Raw genomic sequence first — 26,512 nt, 5'->3', positions numbered from 1 at the left:
AACAGAATGCAGACCTTTGTAAATGCTTTTCTGGGATTCTTTATCTTTGAGTCTGTTGGAGGTGCACGTATCACTGATACCATAATTTATGATTCTGAGTTCTATGACACTCCACTTGAAGAGCTGCCTCACCCATTTGTCTATGATGAAAACAAGCAGTTTGATGAAATGAAGGTAATTAGAACTTCATTTATTCTATCTTTCCAAAGTGCACAAACGCAGTGGCAATTCATCAGTTTTTTCTGGCCATGAAAACATTTTTCAGACAAATCTATTCATGTGGTTTCTATTGCTTTTTCAGTTCATTCACTTTTTCCTCTAATCTAAAAACACAGCCAAAATATATCCTGATCTTTTTTTGTGGGTTTTTTTGTGGCAATCCTTGAGAGAAGGTGAAAGGTATCATGCTTTCCTCAGGTCTCCATTCTTTGCCAAAAATTCTGTTCAAGATTGTTGTGATTTATCTATCTGGATGACAAATGGAGGTTGCTGAGACATGACATACAGTATTTTTCATTAAACGAGGTAGTAAAATGCTATTTTCTTAGGTTATTTCTTATTGTAATAGATTTGTTCAGTACAAGAATTTTAGTCTATAAAAGCTAATGTTTTCTATTTCTGTTAGGAAAATGAGCAGAAGGAAGAAAAAAGAAAGGAAAAGCACTTGAATATAAAAGCAGGAAAGTAAGAAAAACTACTGAAGAAAAACGCTTGAAATTATTTTACAGTATGAGTTATTAAGATATGTTGCCTGTACAAGCAAGAGACTCCACTTGTTGACTTCAACACTTCCTTCCTCTCCTACACTCCTTTATTTCTCTACAATTACTAAAAGGCTACATTAATTTTATTCTCACTGCTGATTAGACATGGACACAACTTCCCTGAAGGTATTATATGCACTCTGTGATTAAGAATTGAGTGTGATAGGAGTTGAGTGAAAAATATAATATTTAAATAATAATATGGAGGTTTTATTTTTATAAATTTTTAGTACTTTTTCACATAACAATACATAATTCATGAAAATACATTCCTTTGAAATATTCATGATTACAGCAGGAGGGACAGGAGCTAGTTTTTCATTAACGTGAGACTGAAATTGGATAGCAGATTTGAAATCAAAGGACAGAGACAATTTAAGAATAAATATATATCCCAAAACTGGAGAACTGAAGTGATAAAAATAATCTCAAGTTTGCACAAAATCAGAACTTTACAGTTTGTAGGAAATAAATTTTCAATATAAGGAGGACTGAGAAGAACTTTGCTGTAAAGAAGTTACTTTGCCTTAGGCCTGCTTCCTTTGTGACACACAAAATCAAAGCTCTTTATTTACCTGTGTGCTTGAGCTCTCATCCCTGTTGAAGTCCCCACCAATTTTAGTTGCTGTGCCCTCTCTATTTCACATTTACTAAGAAATCACAGATTCTGTCTCTTTTTTTCTCTTAAGAATGAAGCCTTTATCATTCTCACAAAGACAGTTTCCTTCCCAGAAATGTGCATGTGCCTCAGCACAGAGGTTTTTCTCATTCAAAGAGTAGATTTCTAAGAAATGCATTGAAGAGTTGTTGGGATTCTCCTGTGCTGCATTCTCTGTGCGTGGTCCTAGGACACCAAAGCATGGGGTGCCCTTTTCCAAGTTTCTGAATGAAGAATAGAGACAAGGCAAGGCTTCTGTGTTCTTTTCCAGCTGAAAGGAAATTCAGGATGATTAAAGTGGCACCCAACAGGAAAAGATACAAGAGGTATCATCACAGGTTGCTTTTTTTAAGAAAGCATGGAATAAGCAGAGTCCAGAAAGATTATTCATATTGTCTGTTAAGCTTCTTTTCCAGAGCAGGATTATCTCCCATTACTGAGCTCTTCAGTAAGCCCTTTTAAAATTCATCAGATGAAGGTCATCTATCATAGCAGTCAAACAGAATTTTTCTTTACACATGGATGGACCTCCCTGTGAGAAACTTTTTTTTCTAGATGTTTAGCCAGTTGAGTTTTTTTTTGGCTTGCATTCCTCATACCACCCAAGAGAAACCTAAATATTCACAATTCCTCATATCCCAGGAGAGATGAGTGGTCAGTGCTGTAGAAATCAAGCAGCTTTTATAGATGTATCAGTGCACTATTTGATAGTGCATGTCAGTCTTGCAAGTTATACTTTAGTCACAGAATGTTATTGATGTTGCTCAAGTTTTAAACAGAATACATTTGATTTCTTGACCGTGGTTACGGTTTTCCTGCCTACAATCTTGTTTTCATAAAGATGAGAAACACACAAGTGTGTCTATGTGTAAAACCCAATATTTATGCAAGGTCATAGATTAGTTTTTATTATGCATAGCTTACACAATGAGCAATACCAAAGAGATACACACAAACAGCAAGCCTTCAATAGATCTAGCATGTGTACAGCAACTCTTCAAGGACTGCATTTCCTTTTAGAGAGCTTTAAATCATGTCTTTAGACTTCTGACATAGTGGATTAAAAACCAAAACCAAACCAGTACTTTCTGTTGTTGCTGTCTTCAATTTAAGATTTTAAAATTCAGTTAAGTGAAAATAGAAATCGTTCTGTTTAACATGTTTTTAGACTCATTGGCAAAATACAAACTTTACCCAAGTCATGTGTCTTTTCAGCAGGTCAGGAGACCGACTGGTTCTAGGACTTCAGTTGCATTCAGTGTGCTGTCCTTGTTAATTTCAATGTGAATTAAGCACATGTGCAACTTAAGGAGTTAAGCTAAAGCACCTATGTAGTATGTCCTTTCCAGAATATTACCCATTAAGTGCTATGATCACTCATTCAATGTGGAAAATGAGGAAAGACCTAGAGGTAACTAGGGAGGGATTTTTCCCACTCACTCTGTCTGACTAAAATTCTTCTTTGCATCCCAAGATTATCCTCGAAGACAAATATGGCTTATTTTCTCTGGATATCTATTGAGGGGGGTTGACCTTGGCTAGCTGCCAGATGACCATCAAGATGTTTTCTTACTCCCCTTTCTCAGAGAGACAGGGAAAGAAATTAAGAAAAAAAACTCGTGAGCTGACATATAGGCAGTTTAATAAAGAAAAGCAAAAGTTGCATGTAGAGGCAAAGGAAAAAAAAAGAAAAAAGATTCATTCTCTACTTCCCATCGATAGATGATGTCTAAACACTTCCAGGGAAGTAGGGCTTGAGTATGGGTAGCAGTTGCTCCTGAAGAGAAATACCTAAATAATAAAGCCACCCCCCTGCCTTCACTGCCTCCTTTCTCTTAGCTTTTATTGCTGAGCAGATGCCACTGGAATATCCCTTTGCTCAGCTGGGTCAGGTATCCCTGCTATGTCCCCTCCTGAGATCTTAACCACCCCATGCCTTCTGGTGAGGGAGTAATGTTGCAGAGACAGCCTTGGTGCTGTGCCAGCACTGTCCACCAGTAGCTAAAACACACCTTTGTAGCTACTAACACAAAGCACAGCACTATGAGGGATGCTATAGGGAAAATTAACTCCATCCCAGCCTGACCCCATAAACCCATCTACCTCAAGTAACTTTCGATGAACCTGAGGCACCTGTCTCAGGCTTAGTACCAAAATTTCATCTTAATATAGTTAATCAAGAGTGACAAAGTCCAAAGTTCATGATTTTGCTACTTCTCATACTCTGGAAGTATTTTTTCTTGTGAAGTGTGTACGCAGATATATACACACAGACTTCATTGGCTTGTGAACATTTTTCTGAAAACATTTTGTCTAGATAATGACTGTTGATATTTTTCCACTTGAAGTGTATTTTTCTCATAGATTTTAAGATAACCCTAAGGTTCAGAAAAGGTACTTAAAAATGTATACATGGAATACATTTTTTAATGCAAATATTTTGCATGGGGAAAGTAATTACTGCTGGGAATAATTTCTGAGAATTGCACTGAATCCTTAGTTAAACCTTTGAATTTTCAGGTGCTGGGTGAGTCAAATTTGGGTTATAAATTCTGTGGTTTCCAAGATCCCGTTAGTGAGACATGAAGACCTAGCCAAAGCTTTACATCCAAAGGGAAACTGTTACTGGAAAAACCTTAATATATCGCTCAGAAATAAAATGTGTGTACAGACATTATAGAGAGCAGTATAAACTCTTTCACAGATAGTGACCAAAATAAGAAAATGTGAAAGAAAAGTCTATTACCAAGGAATGAATTTCAAGGTTAAAGGAGAAAGATACTGCAAAGGAATGTTACTGTAAGTGTACATGCTCTGTGTTGGACTTATCTTCTGAACTTGACAGTAACAACAGTATAAACTTGAGCTGCTGTATCTTCCCTTTTTTTCACTGTATGTTCATAGGTATTTCCAACTATTATTTATATCATGACAGGGTCTAGAGGGCCCAGTCAAGACTGGGTCTCCATTGTCCCAACTGCTCTGCATACAAAGACAGATTTACATCTTCAAAATGGATACAGTCAAACCAGACTTTCAAATGTGTTCTTGTGTAAGCTTCTCACTTTTTCTCTCTTGGAATCTAAAACTTTGTTTGGAAACAAATTTGGGAGAGGGATTTTTACATATATCAGCTGCTAATGTTTAATAAAATGGCATTGAAATTTTATTACAGTGCCTGTTAAACATAATCAGCCTATTTTCCTTCAGTTAGGAAAAGGTAAGTTAAAAAAATAAGAACTGAAAATACAGGAGCATCAGAAAAATATATTCATGGCTAAGATAGGTTATCAGTGAGGTTGAGAAGCAAAGGAGCACTTAATTACAAGTGGTTATCCTAGCACCGAGTAAGCAGCAAAACAAGGGAGTTTGTGTGTTGGTCTGTGTACACAGCAGAGGTGAGCTGTAAATTACAATCCACAAAATAATCAGAAAGAAGCACTGTGAAAGGCCAATATTTGATGCTGCATTAGCTTGTTGAATTTGAATCAAAGTGATAATAGGAAATTCAGGTGCCTGCACAAAGCTCAAAACTTCAGTTACACACACACAGTCACTCGTCTGTGCACATACACACAAACCATATCTGCTGTTGCCATAACACACATGTTCAAGAACTCCCTCCTGCCATTCTACAGAGTTGAGAGGCTTACACTGCTGTTTCTGTCTTTGTACCAAGTATCTGATTAAATAAGAGACTTCAAGGTGGATATACAATGGCTTTTCAGAACATGTCCCATACATCTTTAAAATACTTATTAATTGGTATGAGTAATGTAGAAGTCAGAGAGCTACATGGTTGGTAAGAGAATTAAATTTATCATTTGAAGCTTTATCCTAAAAAAAATTTTCTATTTTTTCAGGCAGGTTTTGACTACAGCTCTGAATATTCACTTGGCTGTTCATAACTGATTCCATTTACTTCTGTACAGATGTCTTCACAAGAGGTGAACATTTCTGTGGATTAAAAAGTCATCATGAAATACCCGAGCGATGTTTTAACTACTTTGTCATATAGCAAAAGTAAATAACACAAGACAAAAAGGAAGAATTTGAAACAGCAGTTAATCCCTAAATTCTAGTACAACCCACTTAGTTATCTGAAATGTTTTAAAGGCTGAGTGTACTGGCTAAGACATTCTTGAGCAACTAAAACTGATATTAGGCATAGTAACAGAGTAACTACATCTTTCCTCTTGCCACAGACTGGATGAGATTCTGTAGGTAGTTATCCTGGTCCAAAGCCACCTAAATTGGTCCATCTGGAGCTCACTGCTTAAGAATAACTTCCGCAATGTTTGAAAAACCTGCAAAAGAGGAGACAGCTGAAACTCCAATGAACTTACATCGACCTTTCACAGTAGATGCTTGCTACTTTGATTTCCCTGGGCCCTTAAACCTTTATTTCTTTTCACCCCAGACTTCCAGTTTTGTGGTTTCTTCTACTGATGTGGGGTATGAAACCAAGATACATATATTTTAGAAAGTTATCCCAAATTCTTAAAGTGTACCCATGGCTATATTTTTTTGAACACTGAAGTTAAATAACATGCATTTCTGTCCCATTTAAAAATCATTTAAGATAAGAATAACTTTAGAGCAAATCAAAACACAGTCCAGAGCATGGTTTGTTATACAGCTCAAAGGCGGAAGTGCTATGGTTCTGCTCTGAGTAATTTCTATCTTTGTTCATGGTTAGTGATTATCTAATGCAGGGAACATTAATAATTCTTTGGAAAAAGTTGTGGGTCTCAGTTGCTTTCATATTCAGCTACAAAATAATGTTTCCTGTGACTTTTTTTTCTTCTCCTGCCATGAGTTTTGCCTCTTGAGATGTATTCCAGTTTTCTTTCAACACTTCATCCAAACTCCTCTCTGGACCCCACTTGATAATTAGGACGTCTTCTGGAACAGAGATCTCCAGGGTACCAGCCTCCTCAGGGTAGCAACTTGCATCTCAGCCCTCTTGCTTGGACATGTGGAGAACCAGCACCTCTGTTTCATCTGAAATGAAATGGAGTAAACCAACCTTTTATTAAATTTATGTCTTACTTAAAAAAACAAAACCAAAACCAAAAACAAGAAAAAAACCTCAAACAAAACAACAAACAATAAAAAATAAGAAGCATCTGCTCTAATCTAACTTGGATATTACATATCCCTCAAAGCAGAATTTTAGAAATAAAATCTGTACTTTCAAATGCAGTGCTGGAATGAGTCTTTGACTTTTTCTTCATTCTCTGACAACAGAATTAATAAATAAAACTTCTACAGTAATGCAGTGCAGCACAAATATTTTTACTCAGCTGAAATCGGACCTGTTTTGAAATAAGAAGCTTTAGGATATTCTGAGGTTGAGATGCTAAAAAGACTGTTTCTTTCTCTAAGACTCTTTGAAAAAAATTCAAAATCTGCCTATATTTTCCACGGGAGAAACCACAGATGTTAGTTTCTAGAGAACTGTGCTACAACTCCAGAACTCTGAAACGTAAATATTAAGGTTGGTCTGACTGAAGTATGAATGGAAATTTATGCACATATGTCTGTGTAAGACCCATCAGAAACAACAAAATAAATTAAAAAAATTAGAAGACTGAAAGGGTTGGAATAATGGTCTGTGTTTGTAGCAACAGATACTGTACTCGACTGTACCACTTCCAGAACACTGTTTCCATCAGCAAAACTGAGGAATGTGTTGTTTATGTGAAAGTCAAAGTTCCTGCACCCTGATAAGATTGCAGCACAGATAACTTCTCAGGGAAGACTATCCTCCCACCAGCAGACAGGAAATAGGTTGTACAATGCAATATATACCATTTCTTTCCACATGAGCCATCAGGAAATCATATTCCTGATAAGTAAAAGGAGGCAATGAACAGCAACCAAGCGTAAGATTAATGGATGCTGAAGTATCCAAGACTCTAAGGAAAAAGACTGTCCCATAAGAGCTGGTGAAGCTTAAGAGATAAAAAACTGTCCAAATGTTAGTTTTCAGTCTGTCAAGAAGAACCCCAGAGACACTAAAAAGACTCAGTAGCTTCTGTCCCGTGTCTTAAATGTGGAACAAGGGTGATCCTGGACAGATCACTTGATCATACACATTTAGGGATATGGGAGTGTATGGATGTAAATGTGCAAGTGTTTAAAATCTGAGAGAAAGAGTGTGAGTAGGTAAAATCAGTAAATTAGAAATCTTATAACTATCACTTTCCCCAAGATTTCACTGAGTTTTATTGCACGAGTTTCTCCACACAACTTATTGATGTAGCTTTGTAATAAAAAAATGACAATTTATCTGAGCTGTATAATTTGCAGTATAAGTAATCATTGCATTAGCATGCAGTGGCTAGTAGATCTATTTCTCTTTAAGATGGAACAATAGGGGATAAAAACCTCTTTAAATGCAAAATTCAAGCAAATGTAAGCCATTTTTGCAAAGGAAAACATAGGCAGGGAGGTTGGAATGATTTGGTCTTTATGGTCCCTTCTAACCCAAACCATTCTGTGATTCTATGAATAACCCCTACCGTAATTAGATATATACTTGTAAGCCTTTGGTAGCTTTGGAATAGCTGTGCCAGAAACTAGTTCTTTTTGATGGGTCAGTGTGTGAAACAACTGTCCCTTCAAGTTCATGTTTCTTTTTAAGTTTTGAATTTTTATTTATGTTTTAAAGTGTATTTTTTTTCTTTAAAATAAACACTGAAACAGCATATACTTCAGATTCTCCTGTGGATTTAAACTTATCACATGTAATACATCAACTTTGATCCTAAAGATGTAGACATTAAACAGACAAAACATGTGCCAATGGAATTACACCACTTCAGAAGAAAAAAGTAGCATCTAATGGTTTCTAGTCTTGCTTCTTGCATCTTTATTTATTTTCTGTATTTTATTCCTTTGCATAGATTATGTGAGTCCATAATCCTCATATGTTACTCTTATCTATATTTCTGTTCTGTTTCAGTCCTATTGACTCCTAGCCTACAGGTATTCTTTCATAATAATGTCCTTTTCCCCCACCGCTTGGACTCCTGAGCCATTTCTAACCTTTCATTTGCCTTGCCTTCTTTACAGTCAGTGGTGAGAGATAGATACCTAAAGACTCCACCCTAAAAGAAGCATTTGTGGCCACAGCTGCAACTGCTTTTCAGAAGTTTTGTCTCATTCTGTACTGACTGTGAAAGGATGATAGTACAGACCTAATGTCCAAACCATGGATGGCAAGTTGGGAGCTGGCTTTTACCAATTGCATTTTACTGCCCACTGATATATTCTGATTTCTGTGCTCTTGACTTTCAGAACTTCCAGGTCTGAAAGTGCCTCTAAATTGGCCCTCCACACTAAACAGTTTCATTTGAAACTGGAGTCATACTGGATAAACACAGAATGGGGACAAAATAGATACTCCATGTGTCGTGGTTTTGTTCTGGGTCAATTTTGCTTTCCACCCCCCACACAATTACTACTAGTTGAGAGAAGGTATTTGCAGACAAAAGAGAGACAGGATTTGGGGAAAACAGTATATACATTTATTACTAGTAAAATAAAAACTACTAATAAGTTAAAAACTAAAGAATTATATCTATAGTAATTTCTACTCAAGTTAAAGTGCTATATATATTTATACAAAAATACTTCTTCCCTTTTATACCAGTCCAAGGAGAAGAAGTAGTCTCATTCTGTATCTTTGGAGTTCCAGCTTTTTTCCTCTAGTAACAGATCTTCAGCAGCAGCACTTTCATTGCAGTTGGAATTTCTTCTCTCTCCTTCTCGTTCTGTGTTGGCTTCCAGGGCTGGGCTTACCCCCCTCCTGGGCTAAGACTGAAGGATGGAGATTACTTAGGTCCTGAAGGGTTTTCCTTCCATAGGCTTGCAAGGGGACACTTGCTTACTATGGATCTTCTTCCACAGGGTTACAGGGGCTAATGGTTTAAGAGTCCACCCCTGTTTCCCTATGGAGGTCCCTCTCCATGGGAGAACAGTCTTTGATAGACTTTTCGGCATGGGTCTGGCACGGATCCCACATACACACGGGTTCCAGCATCTCACATGGGCCATCTCGCTCTAGCATGAGATTTCTCAGAGTTACAAAAACTTTAACAGCAGTATAGATCTACACACGCACGGATCTCGGTATTTCACCTGAGTCGTCACTGCTTCAGTACAGGTTTCCCTCAGGGTCACAAATTTCCACCAGGACTTTGCCTCACTTCAGTTTTTCTTATGAAGCCTCGGTTTTCTTTAGTACACCCACAGACTTCTTTATTAGCTGCATGGGGAGTCTCTTTACTCCAACACACTTTTACAAGTAGTAAGGATTATTTTTCAGTCTTTTCTCTGCTAAGGAGAGAGAGCAGAAAGGCAGGGGGGAAACAAGCCTCTCCCCTTTCGCATTTTACTTTCTTGTTGCAGCTTCGGCTGCCAGCTCCGACTTTGGAAGCTCCGTTATCTTTCGGCTGGAATTTTTCCACAGCAGTTTCTGTCTAAGCAGTCCGTCTTTTAAACCTTTTTTTTTCTTCACTCTCTTACAAGAGAGAAGGGAGGACTTTAGTGCTGCACCTGCTCCCCCCCCGGCCCAAGCCGGGGGAGGAGGGAGTCTGGCCCTGTTTGGGCCTGGTACTCCTCTCCTCTACATGGCTGCTACTCTAATTCCAACTGCGCCAACAACTTTCTCTTCCGTTTTCTTGAAGATGTAATTAGCAAAGGCGTTTCTGGACTTTTGATTGGTCTTTTTGTCCGGAAATTACCTGGACAAAACCATCATCAGCCCCAGGGATGGGCTGAGGGGGCAAAACCACGACACCATGTAAACTTAGAAAGATATCATTCTCGTTCGGCATGCTCTGTAGCTAACATTCTACTCTAGTATTCTCCAAGACTCTTGATTGATTCCAAAGACAGGGTAGGGTAACTATTAGCCGCATAGTTAGATGGTTAAAAACAGGTGATGTCATACTTTTTCTTTTTTTTTCCTATGCTCTGTATTAAATCTGTCTTGAAAGGCTGATTATTATTTGAAGACTTGCAATTATTGTCAAAGAGAAACATACTTTACTGTATTTCTCTACAATGTTCTTCCTGCTTTGTGATTTTTCATAAACGATATTACTTAAATTAGTAAAGGAAATACTGCTCTACCTCCCTCAAATGAACCCCTTCCAAAAGCCCAATGGAAAATAATGCTATTAAGTGATACATAATAATTTCTGCTTCCTTTTTTTTTTTTTTTTTTTTACTAAAGTGCATGTTGCCAAAAATAAACAAACATCTGGAAGATGAGGGATCATTCTGTACAGTGTGCGATCCAAGAGACATCTTTGTCTTGTTACAGTCTTGCGTGATTTATCAAGATATATAAAGATAGAAAGCTGCATGGATCAGATAACCAATAATGGAAAACAGACTTTTACCTTTAGGTTACTGGTTCAAGTCCAAGCTATGTAAATAGCAAGAAAATAATTCTCATGCTTTAGGGCTGGTATGTAATACACATATCAGTAAACTCCTACTCTGTTACCAGTATAAAAATGGCAACATCATTAAGTTAACTGCAATAATTTTTTTTTTTCATGACTGCCACAACTGGTGCATGGGAATGAATAGATAATGCTAACTACTGGGAACAGGTTCCCTAGAACCTGGACTTAGTGCAGCAGCAAGGAAAATTGCAACTGTGCATTTACAAAACTAGATAACATCCTACAGTAAGAGAGAGATAACAGTCTAGAAATAGAAATAGTAGGAGTTAATACCTCTGCTTTGGTACCCAACAGCTACAGTGATTAATCAACAAAAAACACCTCAAAAGGATAAAGTAAATCGCAAATCCCAAGATATTAAGTTCCACGAAGTATGCCCTCAAATATTCAGAGAGGTGGTAGTTAGGGTAGATGATCCAAATCCCATAACAAGTGAAAATTATCTATGGTCTGAAGCCTATTTACAAACTCTATCTTGAAAATACTCTTCTCCATAATATTATTTTCAGTAGAACTGGCACAAAAGCTGCATATAAAGCCAATAACAGGTCTCAGCATCTCTGGATTTTATTCCAAAGTTAAGGAGAGAGACTTTTATCTGATTTCCACAAAACTGGTGAAGTAGACACCATACACAAGAACTTTAGTGCAGTACTAACCTGGGTCAATAAAAGTCTGGAATGCATCTCTCTCCCTCTGGGCTTCCTCCATTCAGAGAACAGCTGTCCCATTTCCTTTGTTCCCAAAGTCTTCTTTTGATTTGTCCCCAAGTCCATTCCTGGTTAAGCTGTCTACTGTCAGTGCTGCAGATGGGAACACTGTGTATTTATCTCCACAAAACTCTTACTTACTCCAACTCAAGTTACTCAGTTATAGTTCATCTGAAGGTCATCTTGCTCACTTGATCACCTTGCATTTTGCAAAGTTATGACCCTTGAACAGTATCAGGCCATTTTTATCCATAAACTCTAATTAGTAATAGTATATGTGATGTATTGGAATACAGTTAAAGAATATTAGAGAACCTGAATTTGATTATTCAAAATCTGAGCCTGTGAAGTTCCAAGTGCTTATGGGTTTCTCATTGCTTGCATGTTCTCTGTGTTCAGTGAAACTTGTTGCTGGAAAATATTTGAACCTGTGGCCATTATATAACTTAAACCAAATAATTTCTATGCAAAAAATTAGATTTTAGGTAGTTGTTTGGATGTTCTCAGGCAGTCCATGATCATAATGTTTAATGCTGCTTGTAATTAATATATAGCTACATTGCAAGATTCAGTGAGTCTATTATAAAGTGTAAAGTGTTTTCTTCCAAAAATTTTTAAATGGTTTGTGTTGGAAGGGATCTTGAAGGATCCCATTGTCAGGGACACCTTTCGTGAGACCAGGTGGCTCAAAGCCCCATCCAGCTTGGCCTTGAACACTTCTAGGGATGAGACATCCACAACTTCTCTGGGCAACCACTTCCAATGCCTCCCCATAGTCACAGTAAAGAATTTCTTCATAATATCATCATAATGTCCTGTCACCACATTTTCTTGTAAAAAGCCTCTCTCCAGCTTCCTTGTAAGTCCCCTTTAGGTACTGAAAAGCTTCTATAAGATCTTCCTGGAGCCTTCTCTGCTCCAGGCTGAACAACCCTAAATCTCTCAGTCTGTATTCATCTTCTTGGCCCTTCTCTGGACTTGCTCCCACAGGCCCATTCCTGTGCTGGGGACCCCAGAGCTGGATACAGTCTTCCAGGTGGGGTCTCATGAGAGACAGACAGAATCACCTCCTTCATCTGCTGGTAACATCTAAAATATATACACACATATAAAGAGATTCAAATAGGGATCAGAATACAGTAAGAGCTTTGCTTGTGCTTGGGACACAGACCTCAGATGTGTTAGTTCCTTTAACTTGTATAGTTTACATAGAAAATACAATTAAAAAAATCCTAAACGCTTTGCCAGTTTGGATGCAATTACTTTTTACCTGTCCTTTACAATTAGAACTGAAAACAGTACTGTGATTGATTTCAACAACTGGTTCCCCATGGAGACATCAAATCCAGCAGTAGGTGAAGGATGTTCTCAAAAAAGGAGGTGCTTGGTTAGGTGAAAAACTCAGGATTCAATATTTTTAAGGTGGTGTTGTGCTAGAAAGCTGCAGTGTAGGAAAATCTTTATTGAAGCAGAATTTTAGACTTTGGTGCCTTCTCACTTGGGATAATGATACTGTGACAAGATTCCTGCATTTGGTCATACCTTAGAAAAAGGTAAGGAGTGTTAAGCAAAGTGCAGGAGTGCAGCACCCACAGGGGTAGATATATTATCTAAGTTTTAAATGGCACCTCAGATGTGCAAAGCCCTATAAGGACACTAATTCATTGTCTTGGATTTAAAGAATAAAGTGTATTTTCAAAAGAGGCCCTGGCATGATCAAACAATATTATTACATATGGGGAAGTGAAGATACAGCAGTAAAGTAACTTGCAAAGGTCACACAACTAGAGTGGACTCTCCATGTCTGGGTGATTACAGAAAACCACTTTGCTTCTTTGCACACATAGGCCCCTGTGCAAAAAAGCCTAGTAAGTCTGCAATACTCTTTTTATGAGTGTTGTGACGCAAGAAAATTGTTACATCTTAATTTTTATCCTGAATTTTTCACATAGGAAAGTCAACAGAATGGCAAAATTTACTGGTTTGACTAATTATTTTGAGTGCAGGACAAAAGAAACATTTTGTAGTTCCTGGCTTTTTAAAATCAAGATTTTATCTAATATTTTTATATATATTTAATTTTTCATACCACATAATACAGCTACTGATGAATGAAACTAACCAGAGTCTTTTGGTATTTAGATTTAGGGAAAAAAGTGACAAAACCACTGCCAACATATTAAAAGCACCATGGGAAGTCAGAGTTCAAAAATCTTCAATAATAAGATTTTTAAAGCATGTTAGTGTTCTTAAAAGAGACCCTGCACAGCTATATCAGACTTAGATTTATGCTGGTACAATTTACAATTTAATGGTAAATGACTTGCATCTTTTTGATGTTTCACAGGAAATTTTCATTTGTCACACAAAATATATCAATTTTTATCCCAAATCTAATTTATCTTTAGGTGTGGAAAAGTAATTTTGTTAGTATATGTTCTCACTATATTCTCATTAATGAAGTATATACATGTGAGCATAAAAAAGGCATTCAAAACACTGAGATAAAAAGTGAATAAGTATGTTGGATTTTCATGAATTGTTTATACATCACCAGAAGTCATTAAAGCTGCTGAATAAAATGCAGCTCAAGCACTAAATCTCACAAAATATGTGACCTCTAGTGGGAGAATATGGAAGAGAAACAGTTGTCAGTGAAAGTAAATACTAAGATTTTCTCTTCGTTTTTCCTAGATAGAGATTGGGACAGCACTACCTTCTACAATTCAAGAGATTTATTCTTCTGCAACACTGACAGAAGAAACTGAGGATGAAGTACCAACACCAAAATTAATTGATGGGTCTTCAGCACAGGGATCTGGGGTTCTTGGATTCCAGACTCAAGATGGTTAGTAAGAAAGAGCAATGAGTTTTGTGAGTGTAGCTTTGATTTTGAGTAAGCACATTTATTTGCTTATGAATGTCTACCTTTTTTACTGAAGAGGAAGTTCATAATTTCTGTACTTCTCTTACTGAAGAAAGATATAATATGCCTATCTTGAATACTCTGAAGTCTTATAGTGCCTAGCCAAATGTTTCCATACTATTTCACTATGAAAACAACTGTGTCAATGAGGATTTACAACTTTGCTGATGGCTGGCAAATTCTACTAGTACTTGTTTGGTTTTTTTGTCTTAGATTTCAATGTCATTATCAACAATCTTTGTTTTATAATGATTTGTTCCATGTTTTTTGTAAATATGGTCATACAACATATAATTAAAATGTTGAAGAATTTTTTACCATGGAAACTAGAAACTGTTAAGGAAGGGGAGCTATTTAGAAATTTGGGGTAAAGCTGATTTTCAGTTCTTCTGACTATGTATAATAAAATAAGAACTTTATACATCTTGCAGGGGAATTAAAATTGCAAAACCTAATCTGTTCTTCTCCCACACAAACTTTGCAATGCTAGTAATTGGCATTTGTCAGAAGGTCCTCTAAACTCTTGTAGCTGAAGCTCACTAAGTTGTCCAATGCTGTGATAGGTCTTTGTGTTGTATGGTGATCAACATACAAAGACAAGAAAATCCCATTTTTTACTATGCCTAACACTTCAGCTGAGCACAATAGAAAAAAAAAGAAATTATAAAAAAAACTCAAATAAACTACAAAAAATCCCAACCAACAAAAAAAAAAAAATCCCACCCAAAAAAACCAACAAAAAACCCCAAACCGAAACGCCAGAGTTCATATTTCCAAAATTGTGTGTTCAGTGGAGTTAATAATTCATAGTCTTTATTTTATACATATTACAAGTAAGCCTTGAACAGACAAAAAATACGCTGATGTCAACACAAATAAAAATTGAATGAGAATTTCACAAGAGATTTCAGAAAATAAAAAAAAAAAGCCCACATTTTTTTTTCGATTTTGAAATCTACAGGATGTTACAAAATGTCATGTAAATAGTATATAAGATGAATTCTCTATGTGTCAACATTTTCAAGCACTGGATGCAAACCAACTAGTGTTTTAACTTAAGACACTCATGGGAGGCTCAAGGCTGTAACATGTCAAATCAGATTGCTTTTGTTTTTTGGGTTTTTTTTTTAGCAACATATTTTCCTGTCAGATGTTTTTACTGTTAGTGGCCTAATGCTGAATAGTAGACTATAAGGCTCAGGAACATCAAGCCAAGTTCATTTTTCTTTTTGATGTCTTTTTGAACCCTTCCCCTACTTCTGTTCTTTTTCAGTGTGCACCATCCATAGGTGACAAATACCACTTCTCCAAGATCAAAAATAGGACAGAAGGGGAAATCCTTTTCCTGTACTATGTTGCAATATTATGAAAAATTGTCAGCCATCCTTAACTCTACATTTAGGCCTAGATTTGCTGGAATATTTCAAGGTGTGACAATTTATTTTTTTCCCTGTGTCAGGCTTGCTCCTTGTAGCCAGTGTGAGCGCTCCTGTGGAGAAAGTTAGGGAAAGCATTCAAAGAGTCTTATCTCTCCATAAATGTTATTCCTCGATGTCCAAGTAGAGATTCTCAAATAAAAGAATACTCTAGTAATTCATTCTTTAATTTTGCCTGAAGAGGTACCTCAATTGGTTATTGGTATTATTATATTATTATCATATTATAATTAGCTATATGGATTAAGAAGGCTCATCTGTAATGTAGGCACAACTGATCTAGAGAAAAAACTAATCTGCAAGAGAAACATTTTCATACTCATGAATTATGCTATTATTCTGTAAGTAAACAGAACAAATAACCAGCCATCTGCTACAAGAAGGAGGAAAACATGAAACAGAAAAGTATTTCTATGGGATTAAAAGCTGATAAATAGACATGCTGTTTTATAACCATAATCAAAGAAAAGATGTATCAAAAAGTCAATGTCACAAGTCTCATAAAATTTGAATAGTTCCATCAAAAGAGACTTCTGAATTCAAAGTATTCATGCAGTTTTGTGATTGAGATGAAATGGTTTCATTTTTCACTTTCACAAACTTGTGGTGGTAACCAAATATTTTGTTAACATGGTCTCCAAGTTACCTTAGACTGATAGGGAGATTTTTCATGACTCTGAATTTCTGAATCAGAAAACAACATGCAAAGGAAACTGAGGTTCTTCTCCATAGCTCTGTAGGAAAATGCTAATTTCCCAACAAAATATTCAGAAGTACTATTTAGGGAACAAAACAAGAATTGTAACAAGTTTCAGTCATTAGCTCTGAGTCCTCTGTCTAGAGGGGAGTACACGCTAGCTTAGGGGGAAACTGACCTTTGCCTGGTTGCTGTCACCAGACATTTTACAGTTATAGTCTGAGAAACACTGTATTAGGACAAGTTAATTTTTCTTTTAGGTGTAATGAGAAAAATAAAATTTAAGAATTTAATGACTTTATAGTTGCAATTATATGATGTGGTGATCAAAACATAATGAGAGAGAACTTTACTACAGACAAAGTCTAATTTTTACGTGCTTAGGTGAGCATTTTATTGTAGTAACTTACATAACATTTGTGTACATTTCCTTTCTAACAAACTGTTTTCTTTTAAATTCCTTCATAGGCCTTCCCACTTGCCTTTTGTGTACATGCCTAGGAACTACAGTCTACTGTGATGATCGTGAGCTTGATGCTGTTCCACCATTGCCTAAGAAAACCACGTATTTCTATTCACGCTACAACAGAATCAGGAAGATCAGCAGAAATGACTTTGCTAACTTAAGTATGGATAGCAGTATTGTTGCAATTAACTTTAATTTCTATCATTTCTGGCTTATCCTAATCTAAAACACAGTGATGCATTTTGTATAATGTTTGATGATGGTAGAATTTTACACACAAATGCACACACAGAAAAGCACTTTGCTGCTTTGGAGCATAAAGGTCAATACTTTAGATGCAGATTCTCCGTCAAATTTTTGAATTATTAGAAATAGCAATGATCATTTATTGTTTTTCTGTTACTTACAATCATTTTTAGAAAGGTAGGGAAAAAAACCCCAAATGTTCAATTTAATTTTGTTTGGGTTTTTTTTTTTATTAAAAAAGTGCTTGAGTGTACAAATTTCTTACATATAGGAAAATGTTAAAATAAAGAAACATGGAACAAGGCAGTAGAGAATACGTTTATTTCCCTATAAGTGTTATTTTTTTCAAAAGATAGTAATTTAAAAGATTTCCAGAGCACACAGAAACCTTAAAGCTGTTAACTTTGAAGGCTTTCACTGAAAGATTCCTTAGGAGAACTGTTCAAATATGGATTATTGCATTATATACTGAGAACACTGTAACATAGTGGGTCAGGAATGAATATGATTCAAGACACTTCACCTGTAATTTAAATGACCCGTTTGCCTTTTTTTTTCTCTGAAATTTCAGGAAATACATTCTTACATGCTTCTTGTATTTTATTTCTCTGCCAGACAACTTAAAGAAGATTGATTTGACTGCAAACTTTATATCAGATATTCACAAGGATGCTTTCCGAAGATTGCCCCAACTTCAGGAGCTGGTGCTCCATGATAACAGGATAAGGCAACTCCCTGAGTTACCATCTACCTTAACATTCCTTGATGTTAGTAAGAACAGGCTTGGTCACAAAGGAATACGTAATGAGGCATTTAAAGTAAGTCTGGGTTGTATGGGAAAATCTTTTTTTCTTGTCTCTGGGATGTGGTCAGAAACGCAGTCTGTCCTCATAAGATAGATGCTTCAGTCCCCTAATCATCTTTGTCACACTCCACTGGATCCGATCCAGAAGTTCCATGTCTCTCTTGTACTGAGGAGTCCAGAACTGGATGTAGCACTCCAGACCTGGCCACACTAGGGCAGAGTAAAGGGGCAGGATCACTTCGTTTGACCTGCTTGCAATGCTTTTCCTAATGTTCCCAACAATACCATTGGCCTTCTTGGCCACAGGGGCACACTGTTGGCTCATGGACAGCTTTTTGTCCACCAGGACACCCAGGTCCTTTTTCACAGAGCTGTTTTCCTGGTGTATTCTTCACCAGGTGCAGGACCCTGCACTAGCTTTTGTTGAATTTCAGGTGGTTCCTCTCTGTCCATGCCTCCAGCCTGCTGAGGTCCTTCTATATGTCTGCACAGGACTTTGGGGTGTTGGTCACCCTTCCCAGATTTGCACTGTCAGTGAACATGCTGAGGAGGCATCTGCCCCTCCATCCAAGTAATTGATGAATGTGTGAGACAATACTGGGTCCAGTATAGAACCCTGGGGGACAGCCTTAGTGACAGGCCTCCCACTAGACCCTATGCCATTAATTATGACCCTTTGGGATCTGCAATTCAGTCAGTTATCAGTCCACCTCCCTATCCACTCACCCAGTCCATACTGCCTGAGTTTGCCTATGAGTATGTTGTGAGACAGTGTCGAAAGCCTTACTGAAGTCAAGGTATACATTATCTAGTGCTCTCCCCTCTACCGTCCTGGTAGTTGTTTCATTTTAGAAGGCAATCAGTTTGGGTAAGCATGATTTACCTTTAAGGAATCCATGCTGACTACTCCTGATCCCCTTCTTGTCATCCACGTGGATAGAGATGGCCTCTAGAATGAAGTCATCACCTCTCCAGGGCCTGAGATGAGGCTGATTGGCTGGTAATTCCCTGGATTCTCCTTCTTGCCCTTTTTGAAGATGAGGGTGACACTGGCTTGACTCAAACCCCTCTCCTGGTTGCTGTGAGCTTTCAAAGATGATTGTGAGTAACCTAGTTATGGTGTCTGTCAGTCATTCATCCACTAAGGGAAAATATTATTTATCTTTTGAAATGGAATTAAAAATGTGTTTTTAACTCAGTAATTTCTTTTGCAGTTTTTTATTTGCTTCAACACCAAAACAATTCCGCAAAATTGAGTAAGTTTGTCACAAAAGAAAGCTGACAGAACAAGAAGCCTTTCTATATAATGACCATAAGAGGAAGTATTTTCTCTTTAAAACATAATCACTGAAATTATATCTCTAATAATTAAGTCTGTAGGTAGTTCAGAAACATTTTCCCCCTTCATTTTAATGCAAACACCCAATTCTTAATAGAAACATTCTCAGTATATGCAAATGAAAGTTCGTTACTGTCTTTGAATTTCTGTGTTTTCACTCATATCATGGTAAAACAAAATGTTACTATCCTGCAGTGCTCATTGCAGTGATAGATTTCAAACTTACTTGCTAGGGATTTTCAAATATGTCTGTCATTTCCCCCTGCCTTTTTCCTTTATCCTCTAGGATCTGAATGAACTGCAGCATCTTTACATCACTGACAATAACTTGGATCATATTCCCTTGCCACTCCCTGAAAGCCTCCAAGCTCTTCATCTTCAGGTAGGCTACAAAAGTAGCAGCTCAAATAGTAAAACTGAAAAGGCAACTTTATCTGGAAGTGTTCTTACTCGACTAAACAAGCTATTGGAAATATACAATTAATTAATGAATGCAGTCTTTCAAACAATTAAAATTTAGCTCAGATAAACATTAATTTTTAGAATTTGTAATACAATATTTTCAAACATTAAATTCTAGAGTTATTATTAGTACAGGTGAAAGTTATGTTCACAGTTGTCCAGATCATCATTAGTCTTAGAGCCTTCAATGACAGAAATCCTTCACACTGCTTACACAAATCTTCCAGTGGGAATACTTTCAGACACCCAGAGGAAGTAATTTTACATATTGTTTGCAACTATACTCAGTGCATTTCATTCTTAATAAAGGTAATTCCCACTAAACATTTTTCAGCAAAATGTTTCCATTTGATTATTTTGGAACATCGCATCCATCATCTTTCTGCAATTCTTTTATCTAACACTTTCTTTCTGAATTATTTTTTTTAAAGTTTTCCAGATCTGCTTCTTTCCATTTATCTCCTCTTGTATCAATACACAGTTTGGATTATCAGATGCTACATATTACAGAAAAAAAACCCCCAAACTTTTAATAAGCAAACTAACATACCACATATTATTTAACCCTTATCTTTCAATAAGTAAATCTATAGAAACTCTCTGCCTGTTACCTGACCTTTTTTGTGCCTGTTTATGGCTGTAAATTAAATATTCAATGATATGTGCTACAGAACAAAGTTAGTGAGTTGTACTTTTTCCACACAAATTTCTGACTAGCAAAAGAATGGAGAAAAGAAGAATTTTCAGACAGCCCTCACTTTAGAAGATGAACCTTTAGTCCCAGTTTTCTGATAATATTGTAGTCTAGCAATTCATTGCTGAAAATGGTTCACTTCAAGAACAAAAGATCAGTGAATATAAGGTATATGAGAGGAATTTAAATCAAAAGAATAAAACCTAAAGCATTCAATTTTCCCAATATAAATATAGATATGGGGTAAACTAATGTGGGAGGGCCTGCAGGAAAGAAATTTGTCACAGATCAAATTTCAGATTTGTGCCTTTGCAGGTACATCAAGCTGTCAGGATGATACTTCTGTTTCTATGATTTTTGGACTAGCTTAAACTGGTTCTAATTTGTCAATAAGTCTCTTCAATATGATCTAGAAAGGAAAATGCTCTATACTTCTTTGTAACGAAAGCATCTTTATTCAAAGAGTCACAGGTTAAATAGTAGTTTCAAATAATCCCACGTCACACAGGTAACTTCCTAAGCCAATCCCATGCAAGCATCCATCTGAGCATGTGCAAGAGTCTTAGAACTACAATTCCCAGAATACCTCAGCAGAACCTGGTATAACCACACCCATATATCTCTTCTACATGATTTAAATTACCTAGTTTTGAAGCTTTGCATTGGCCAAAAAATTTTCCCCCTGCTTGGAGGATTTCTCTGTTGATGACTTGCTGCCACAATCCGGGTCCTTGAGTTCAAATGAGTATCTCTCTAGGCACCGAAAAAACATCCATAAATGGTTCTTCAAAGAGTTAAAAATTACTTTCAGGTAACCATTCTGATAGCTTTTTCTTTTTTTTTTTTTTCTTTTAGAACAACAACATTCAAGAGATGCACGAAGATACTTTCTGCAAAATGAGAGATTTTACTTATGTACGTAGGGCTCTTGAAGACATCAGACTGGATGGTAATCCCATCAACCTGAGCAAAACACCTTATGCATACATGTGTCTACCCCGTTTGCCAGTTGGTAACCTCATCTAAGCTTTGATAGCAGCCTATACCGTCATATGCTGTAAGAATCTCAAAAGACAAATCATTAACTCGCTGCTATATTAAGATGATTTTTTCAAATCTCATTAATTTGGGAAATATTTCTGTTAATAATTAATTATTATGACACATTATTAAATGCTAGAAGACAAATCCATTATTTACCCAACTGCAAGTTATTTAGCAATACAAATACAAATATTTTACTACAAAAACAATGTAAATGACAATTTTTATGCTGAATTATTCAGATTTAATGTATGAATTCTAAAGTTAAATAATTTTATATATTAAAGTTTAACAATTACATGGTAAAAAAAATAAAAAAATAAAATTTGTGTACACAATTGAATATTTATTGCCTTTGATTTTAATCACATCCATTTTTCTACTTCTTTCTTTAAAAGTCCCTTCATTTTGAAAAAATATTACCAATATTCCAAAACGCACGTGTTCTTTAGGACAGAGAATCTTTCCTTGAATCAGTAGTGAAATACAGAGCTTAAATTTGTATCAGATTACCTCACATAAACTATTAATGCATAGTTTTGCAGCAATAATTTATCTTTGCATTGCCGATGAAGCCTAAAGTAGTATTCTTTATCTTTGATAAACTTGACTGACAGATTATCTGGCTAAAAAAATCTCATGTAAAGTATTCTATTTGAGAAATACTGAATTTTATTCTGCATAGGAAGTGAAAAAAACTCCCCTTGGCATATTAACACAGTCACACAAAATTTTGGATTTCAATACACTAAGGACTAGATTTCAGAGACCAAAGTCACAAATAACCTTGTGGAGCTCAATTTCCAATTACTTGAAACAACTTCACTGAGCTTTTCTGCTTTACTGTTTAAGAGCCTTATCAGTTAAAGACTAGAAAATTCCCTCTCTTTGGATTGTTTTAATAACTCTCCTCCTTTTGTGGGGGGATTTATTACATTTTTCTAATGAGAAAGTCCCCCGGAAAGATCTACTAGATACAACATATGTACTTGCTCATTCTATTCTACAGTGACAAGCAGCAAATAACAGCTGCACATCTTCAGTAATAAAGGTTTGATGGAAGACTTTGGAAAAATAAATCCCCTTTAAAACATACCAAATCCACTTAGGCAATCTGAAATTTGTTCAATATTGAAGTTTCCTTTCATCTAACTGAACATATATGCTCATTTAAAATGTAAATCATGAATTTCTGTTGGGCCAGGAGATGGAAACTCTTCACAGAGACCTCAGAGACCTCACTCTTCTTCCTTATTGCCATTTTCCAGAAGTGAACATACAGGGAACAACCTCAGACAGACTAAAGGCAGAGCTGATTGAGCTGGGAGGAAGGAGGTGAGGTGAGGTGAAGTAGGGACAGGCTATGGAGTGGTATGTTGAAGCCAGAGAGGAAAGAAACAGAGCTAAGAGCAGAGACAGATTATTCTTGTTCTCCCCTGTCTTGCTAAAAGGCAGAGGGAGAGCAACAAAATTCCAAAAGTCTTAGACCTTAGATGCCTTTAGTTTTATGTTCAAGAGATTCTAGCCTCTCCCTTCCATTTACAAATCACCTCTCATGCCATCATCAGCTTGTCAGGTTTCCAGTAGAACACATGTTCTCTGGGAAAGACAAAAATTCAGAGGTGGAGGGGGAAGTGAGAGAGACCACTAAAGCCCCTTTCACAATTGCTGTAGTAGGTTGAATCAGCCCCAGAGCACTGATACAGAGGTCAAGCTCCATGCTGTGGTGACAAATTTGCTGCCCATACCACATTTGTTTCAGAGAAAATGCATTTCAGTGGGAGAGGGCAAACTTTGCTAATCATAATGAGTATAGTGCGCCAAAAACATACGAAGGAAGGTGAGTGTTTGGATGTCTAGTCCCCAGCCATATTCTATGGTTCATACCTGCAATAGAAAGACTGTTTTGCAAGCTGCTTTTAGATCAGGAACAGTGAGGAAAGGGTACATTAGAGATAAAAGTCAACTATAGTGTTCCAGAAGTCAAGAAATACAGAATGGAACATTAACTCGCTGCCTTGGAAGAAACCTCCAAAACCACAGACCAGAGCTTCCTCCCTTGTATAGTGGTCAACTATAATAATCTACTGAAGACTTTGTCGAATTGTGGAAATCTATCCAGGGAGTTTACAGATTTTGTGTATGTATTTTCCTCTAGTGTGTGTGTGTGTGTGTTTCCCCTTACAGCATGAGAGTGTTATCAGAGGTAATACAGTCTCCTCCCACTTCTGAAAACAGTACAGAGGTTAGTGCTAATACTACCAAGGTTGCAAGTTTGAGTTACATATGGGTCAATCTGCTACTGTTTTCTACCATTCCAGACACATAGCAAAGTTATGGAAGTGAAAAGCGCCAGTCTCTTCAGGAATAATTTCTGCCAGTTGCTCTCTGCTGGGAAGTCAATGCTCTTAGAAAAGCTCTGTTAGTAAATTGTGAAAGTAAATCATTGTGATTTTAAAAGAAAAAAAATTGCAATCACATTTTATAGACTCTTCAGTGCAGCAGTTGTGTGCTTGACATCTTTTGAGACTGTCACGGGAGAAATTAATAACTTATAAAATATTTCTTGGCTTGGAGGACTGAACTGTGATGGGAGAACATAAGGTATCTGAAACAGTGGAGTTATTTTACCCTTGAGATCTTCTCTGTAAATCCTGCTAACTCAGGCTTTTTGCAGCAATGTAGCTATTTCTACTGCTAGTTCTGGAGCTGGGAAGGGTACAGGGTTATCTCAATAGCACAATCCATTGACCAGTACAAATATTCGTTCAGCCACAGCACCAACCAGACTCAGACTGGAAGACTGACGAGAATCTCAACATGCAATTACTTTAAGTTACAGGGAGTTGATGTTAAATGTCTAGTTTCTGTTAAAGATCTCATCCAAAAGAAAATCTGTGAACACATACTGCAGAAAGGCTGAAGCTATCAGTGTTCAATAAGGAGAGAAGTAATGACATCAGCCCTTTTACTTGTCTAAAAGACTTTTTCTTGACTCACAGAAAATGAAGTGGCAATGCAGTTTGGAAAAAGTTGTATTTGCTTAGTCTATACATGTCCCCAGTAAGCACCTTTGATACCTCACTCAAAATTGAACATGGATAAGGGAACATTATTAGCTAAATGGTTTGCTAAAGAAATCTTTGATTTGAGAAGGTCCCCAAAGTGCTACAGTCTGACCAGAAAAAGAATGACTGACATAGTTAATGTGATAAGACAGACAAAGCTTTCCAAAAAGTCATCATGGTTAATGAAAGCACCAGATTGCCACTTCATATATGTGGCACTCTGGTTTGGGAAGACAAATTTAATGTGGGATAACAGCAAGAGAGGCTTTGATTAAGAAAAGACTGTGAACCTTCCACCCCCCCCTTTTTTTTTTTTTTTTTTTTTTTTTTTTTTTTTTTTTTTTTTTTTTTTTTTTTTTTTTTTTTTTTTTTTTTTTTTTTTTTTTTTTTTTTTTTTTTTTTTTTTTTTTATTCCTCTGTGGAACCGAGCTTGGAAACTGTCAATATTCATAAGCCAAAACTTCAGCTATCTGTAGAAAAAAGACCTAGGACAGATTTTGTTTTACTACTGTAAAGCCTCAGTTAATCATTTCGTGGACCACTACTGCCATCGTGTGTTGATAAATAGTGACACTTGATATCATACCAAAGCCTAACACTAAGGGTAAATGTGGCTTGTTTTTATTTGCTTGTTAAACTTAATCCTATGCATTTTTTTCTTTTTATCTCTAATGAAAGATGAAGAAATGGAAAACTTTTTCAAGACAAAACCAAAAGAACTATTATGTGGATTCTTTTTGGTTTTGGTGGGGGGAGGAGAATTGTTTGTTTAGATTTGGGTTTACTTCTGCTTTCTTGTTTGTTTTTTTTTTTTAATCAACCTAGAATAGTAAAAGAAAAGTTTCCTTTTTAAAAATATTCTACTATTTTTCCCATTTTGTATTTAAATAAGCAGACTATAAATTCCATCAGAACAATTTATGTCTCAGGACATGATACTATAAAGATGTTCTTATCATTAAGTATGAAAATTCAGGGTCCTCATTATCTCTCAGCAAAAGGTAGACACAGATTCTGGTCTAAATGTGAATATGCATCATTTACTATGAAACCGTAAGCCTGATCTGACAGTAGCAGTGTATGGAGAGGGAGCCTAAACGATAAATACCTACATTCCCATCTTCACAAGCTGTGCAAACTTCCAGGGAAAAGCACAGCCACAGTCCAGAGACAAACTTCCAGAGACAATTTCACCCTTATCTTTGTGTAGTAAGAATGAGGACACACTTGTCTTCAACCTATCTGTCTTCTATAAAGCTTATTCTCTCACCATAGAAGACAAATTTGTTTATTTATTTATTCCCATCCCTGGAAGTGTTCAAGGCCAGGTTTGATGGGGCTTTTGAGCAACCTTATCTACTGGAAGGTGGTACTGCAGTAGAGTTGGAACTAGATGATCTTTAAGGTCCCTTCCAACCTAAACCACTCTATGATTCTACAAATAACATTTGGTGTTATGTAAATACATTATGTACAGAAAATTAATTCTGAGCTAGTCCTGCTATCTTTCAACCTTCCACACTAAAAAGGCAGGAATTCATTTCCACAGTTGACATAAAGGGCTGAATGCAAGACTTTGAGTCAGGAGAGCAGCAAAGGCTTTTTGAAGGTGCTGACTTTCTGTGCCAGCTTGTGACAGCTACTTAGTCCCTCTGCATTCTTCTCTGCCAGGTGACCGGGACAACTTTCCCTCCCTTGTGGGACAAGGTGTT

At 36.6% G+C, this 26,512-nt stretch overlaps 1 protein-coding gene across 1 annotated transcript; it reads left to right on the top strand.

Moving 5' to 3' along the window:
• Positions 1–21,801, top strand: EPYC (epiphycan). The gene is made up of 6 exons (XM_027895366.1): positions 1–174; positions 14,312–14,465; positions 17,145–17,303; positions 18,004–18,206; positions 19,819–19,914; positions 21,544–21,801. Exons 1-6 carry the CDS (start codon positions 7–9, stop codon positions 21,712–21,714), a joined length of 951 nt encoding a protein of 316 aa, XP_027751167.1. The 5' UTR covers positions 1–6; the 3' UTR covers positions 21,715–21,801.
• Positions 21,802–26,512: the final 4,711 nt, after the last annotated feature.

This window comes from Empidonax traillii, unplaced genomic scaffold (assembly GCF_003031625.1).
Source record: "Empidonax traillii isolate 1590-97213 ecotype Southwest subspecies unplaced genomic scaffold, ASM303162v1 scaffold458:size851334, whole genome shotgun sequence".
Taxonomy (NCBI): domain Eukaryota; kingdom Metazoa; phylum Chordata; class Aves; order Passeriformes; family Tyrannidae; genus Empidonax; species Empidonax traillii.
The sequence above is the reverse complement of the archived record's forward strand: the minus strand, read 5'-3'. Positions and strand labels throughout refer to the sequence as shown.

What these genes read in the sequence shown, in the direction of transcription:
- EPYC (XM_027895366.1), top strand. Translation starts at nt 7, where the DNA reads ATGCAGACCTTTGTAAATGCTTTTCTGGGATTCTTTATCTTTGAGTCT. An exon ending in AGCAGTTTGATGAAATGAAG is followed by an intron (nt 175 to 14,311) that starts GTAATTAGAACT and finishes CGTTTTTCCTAG; the next exon opens with ATAGAGATTGGGACAGCACT. An exon ending in TCCAAGCTCTTCATCTTCAG is followed by an intron (nt 19,915 to 21,543) that starts GTAGGCTACAAA and finishes TTTTTCTTTTAG; the next exon opens with AACAACAACATTCAAGAGAT.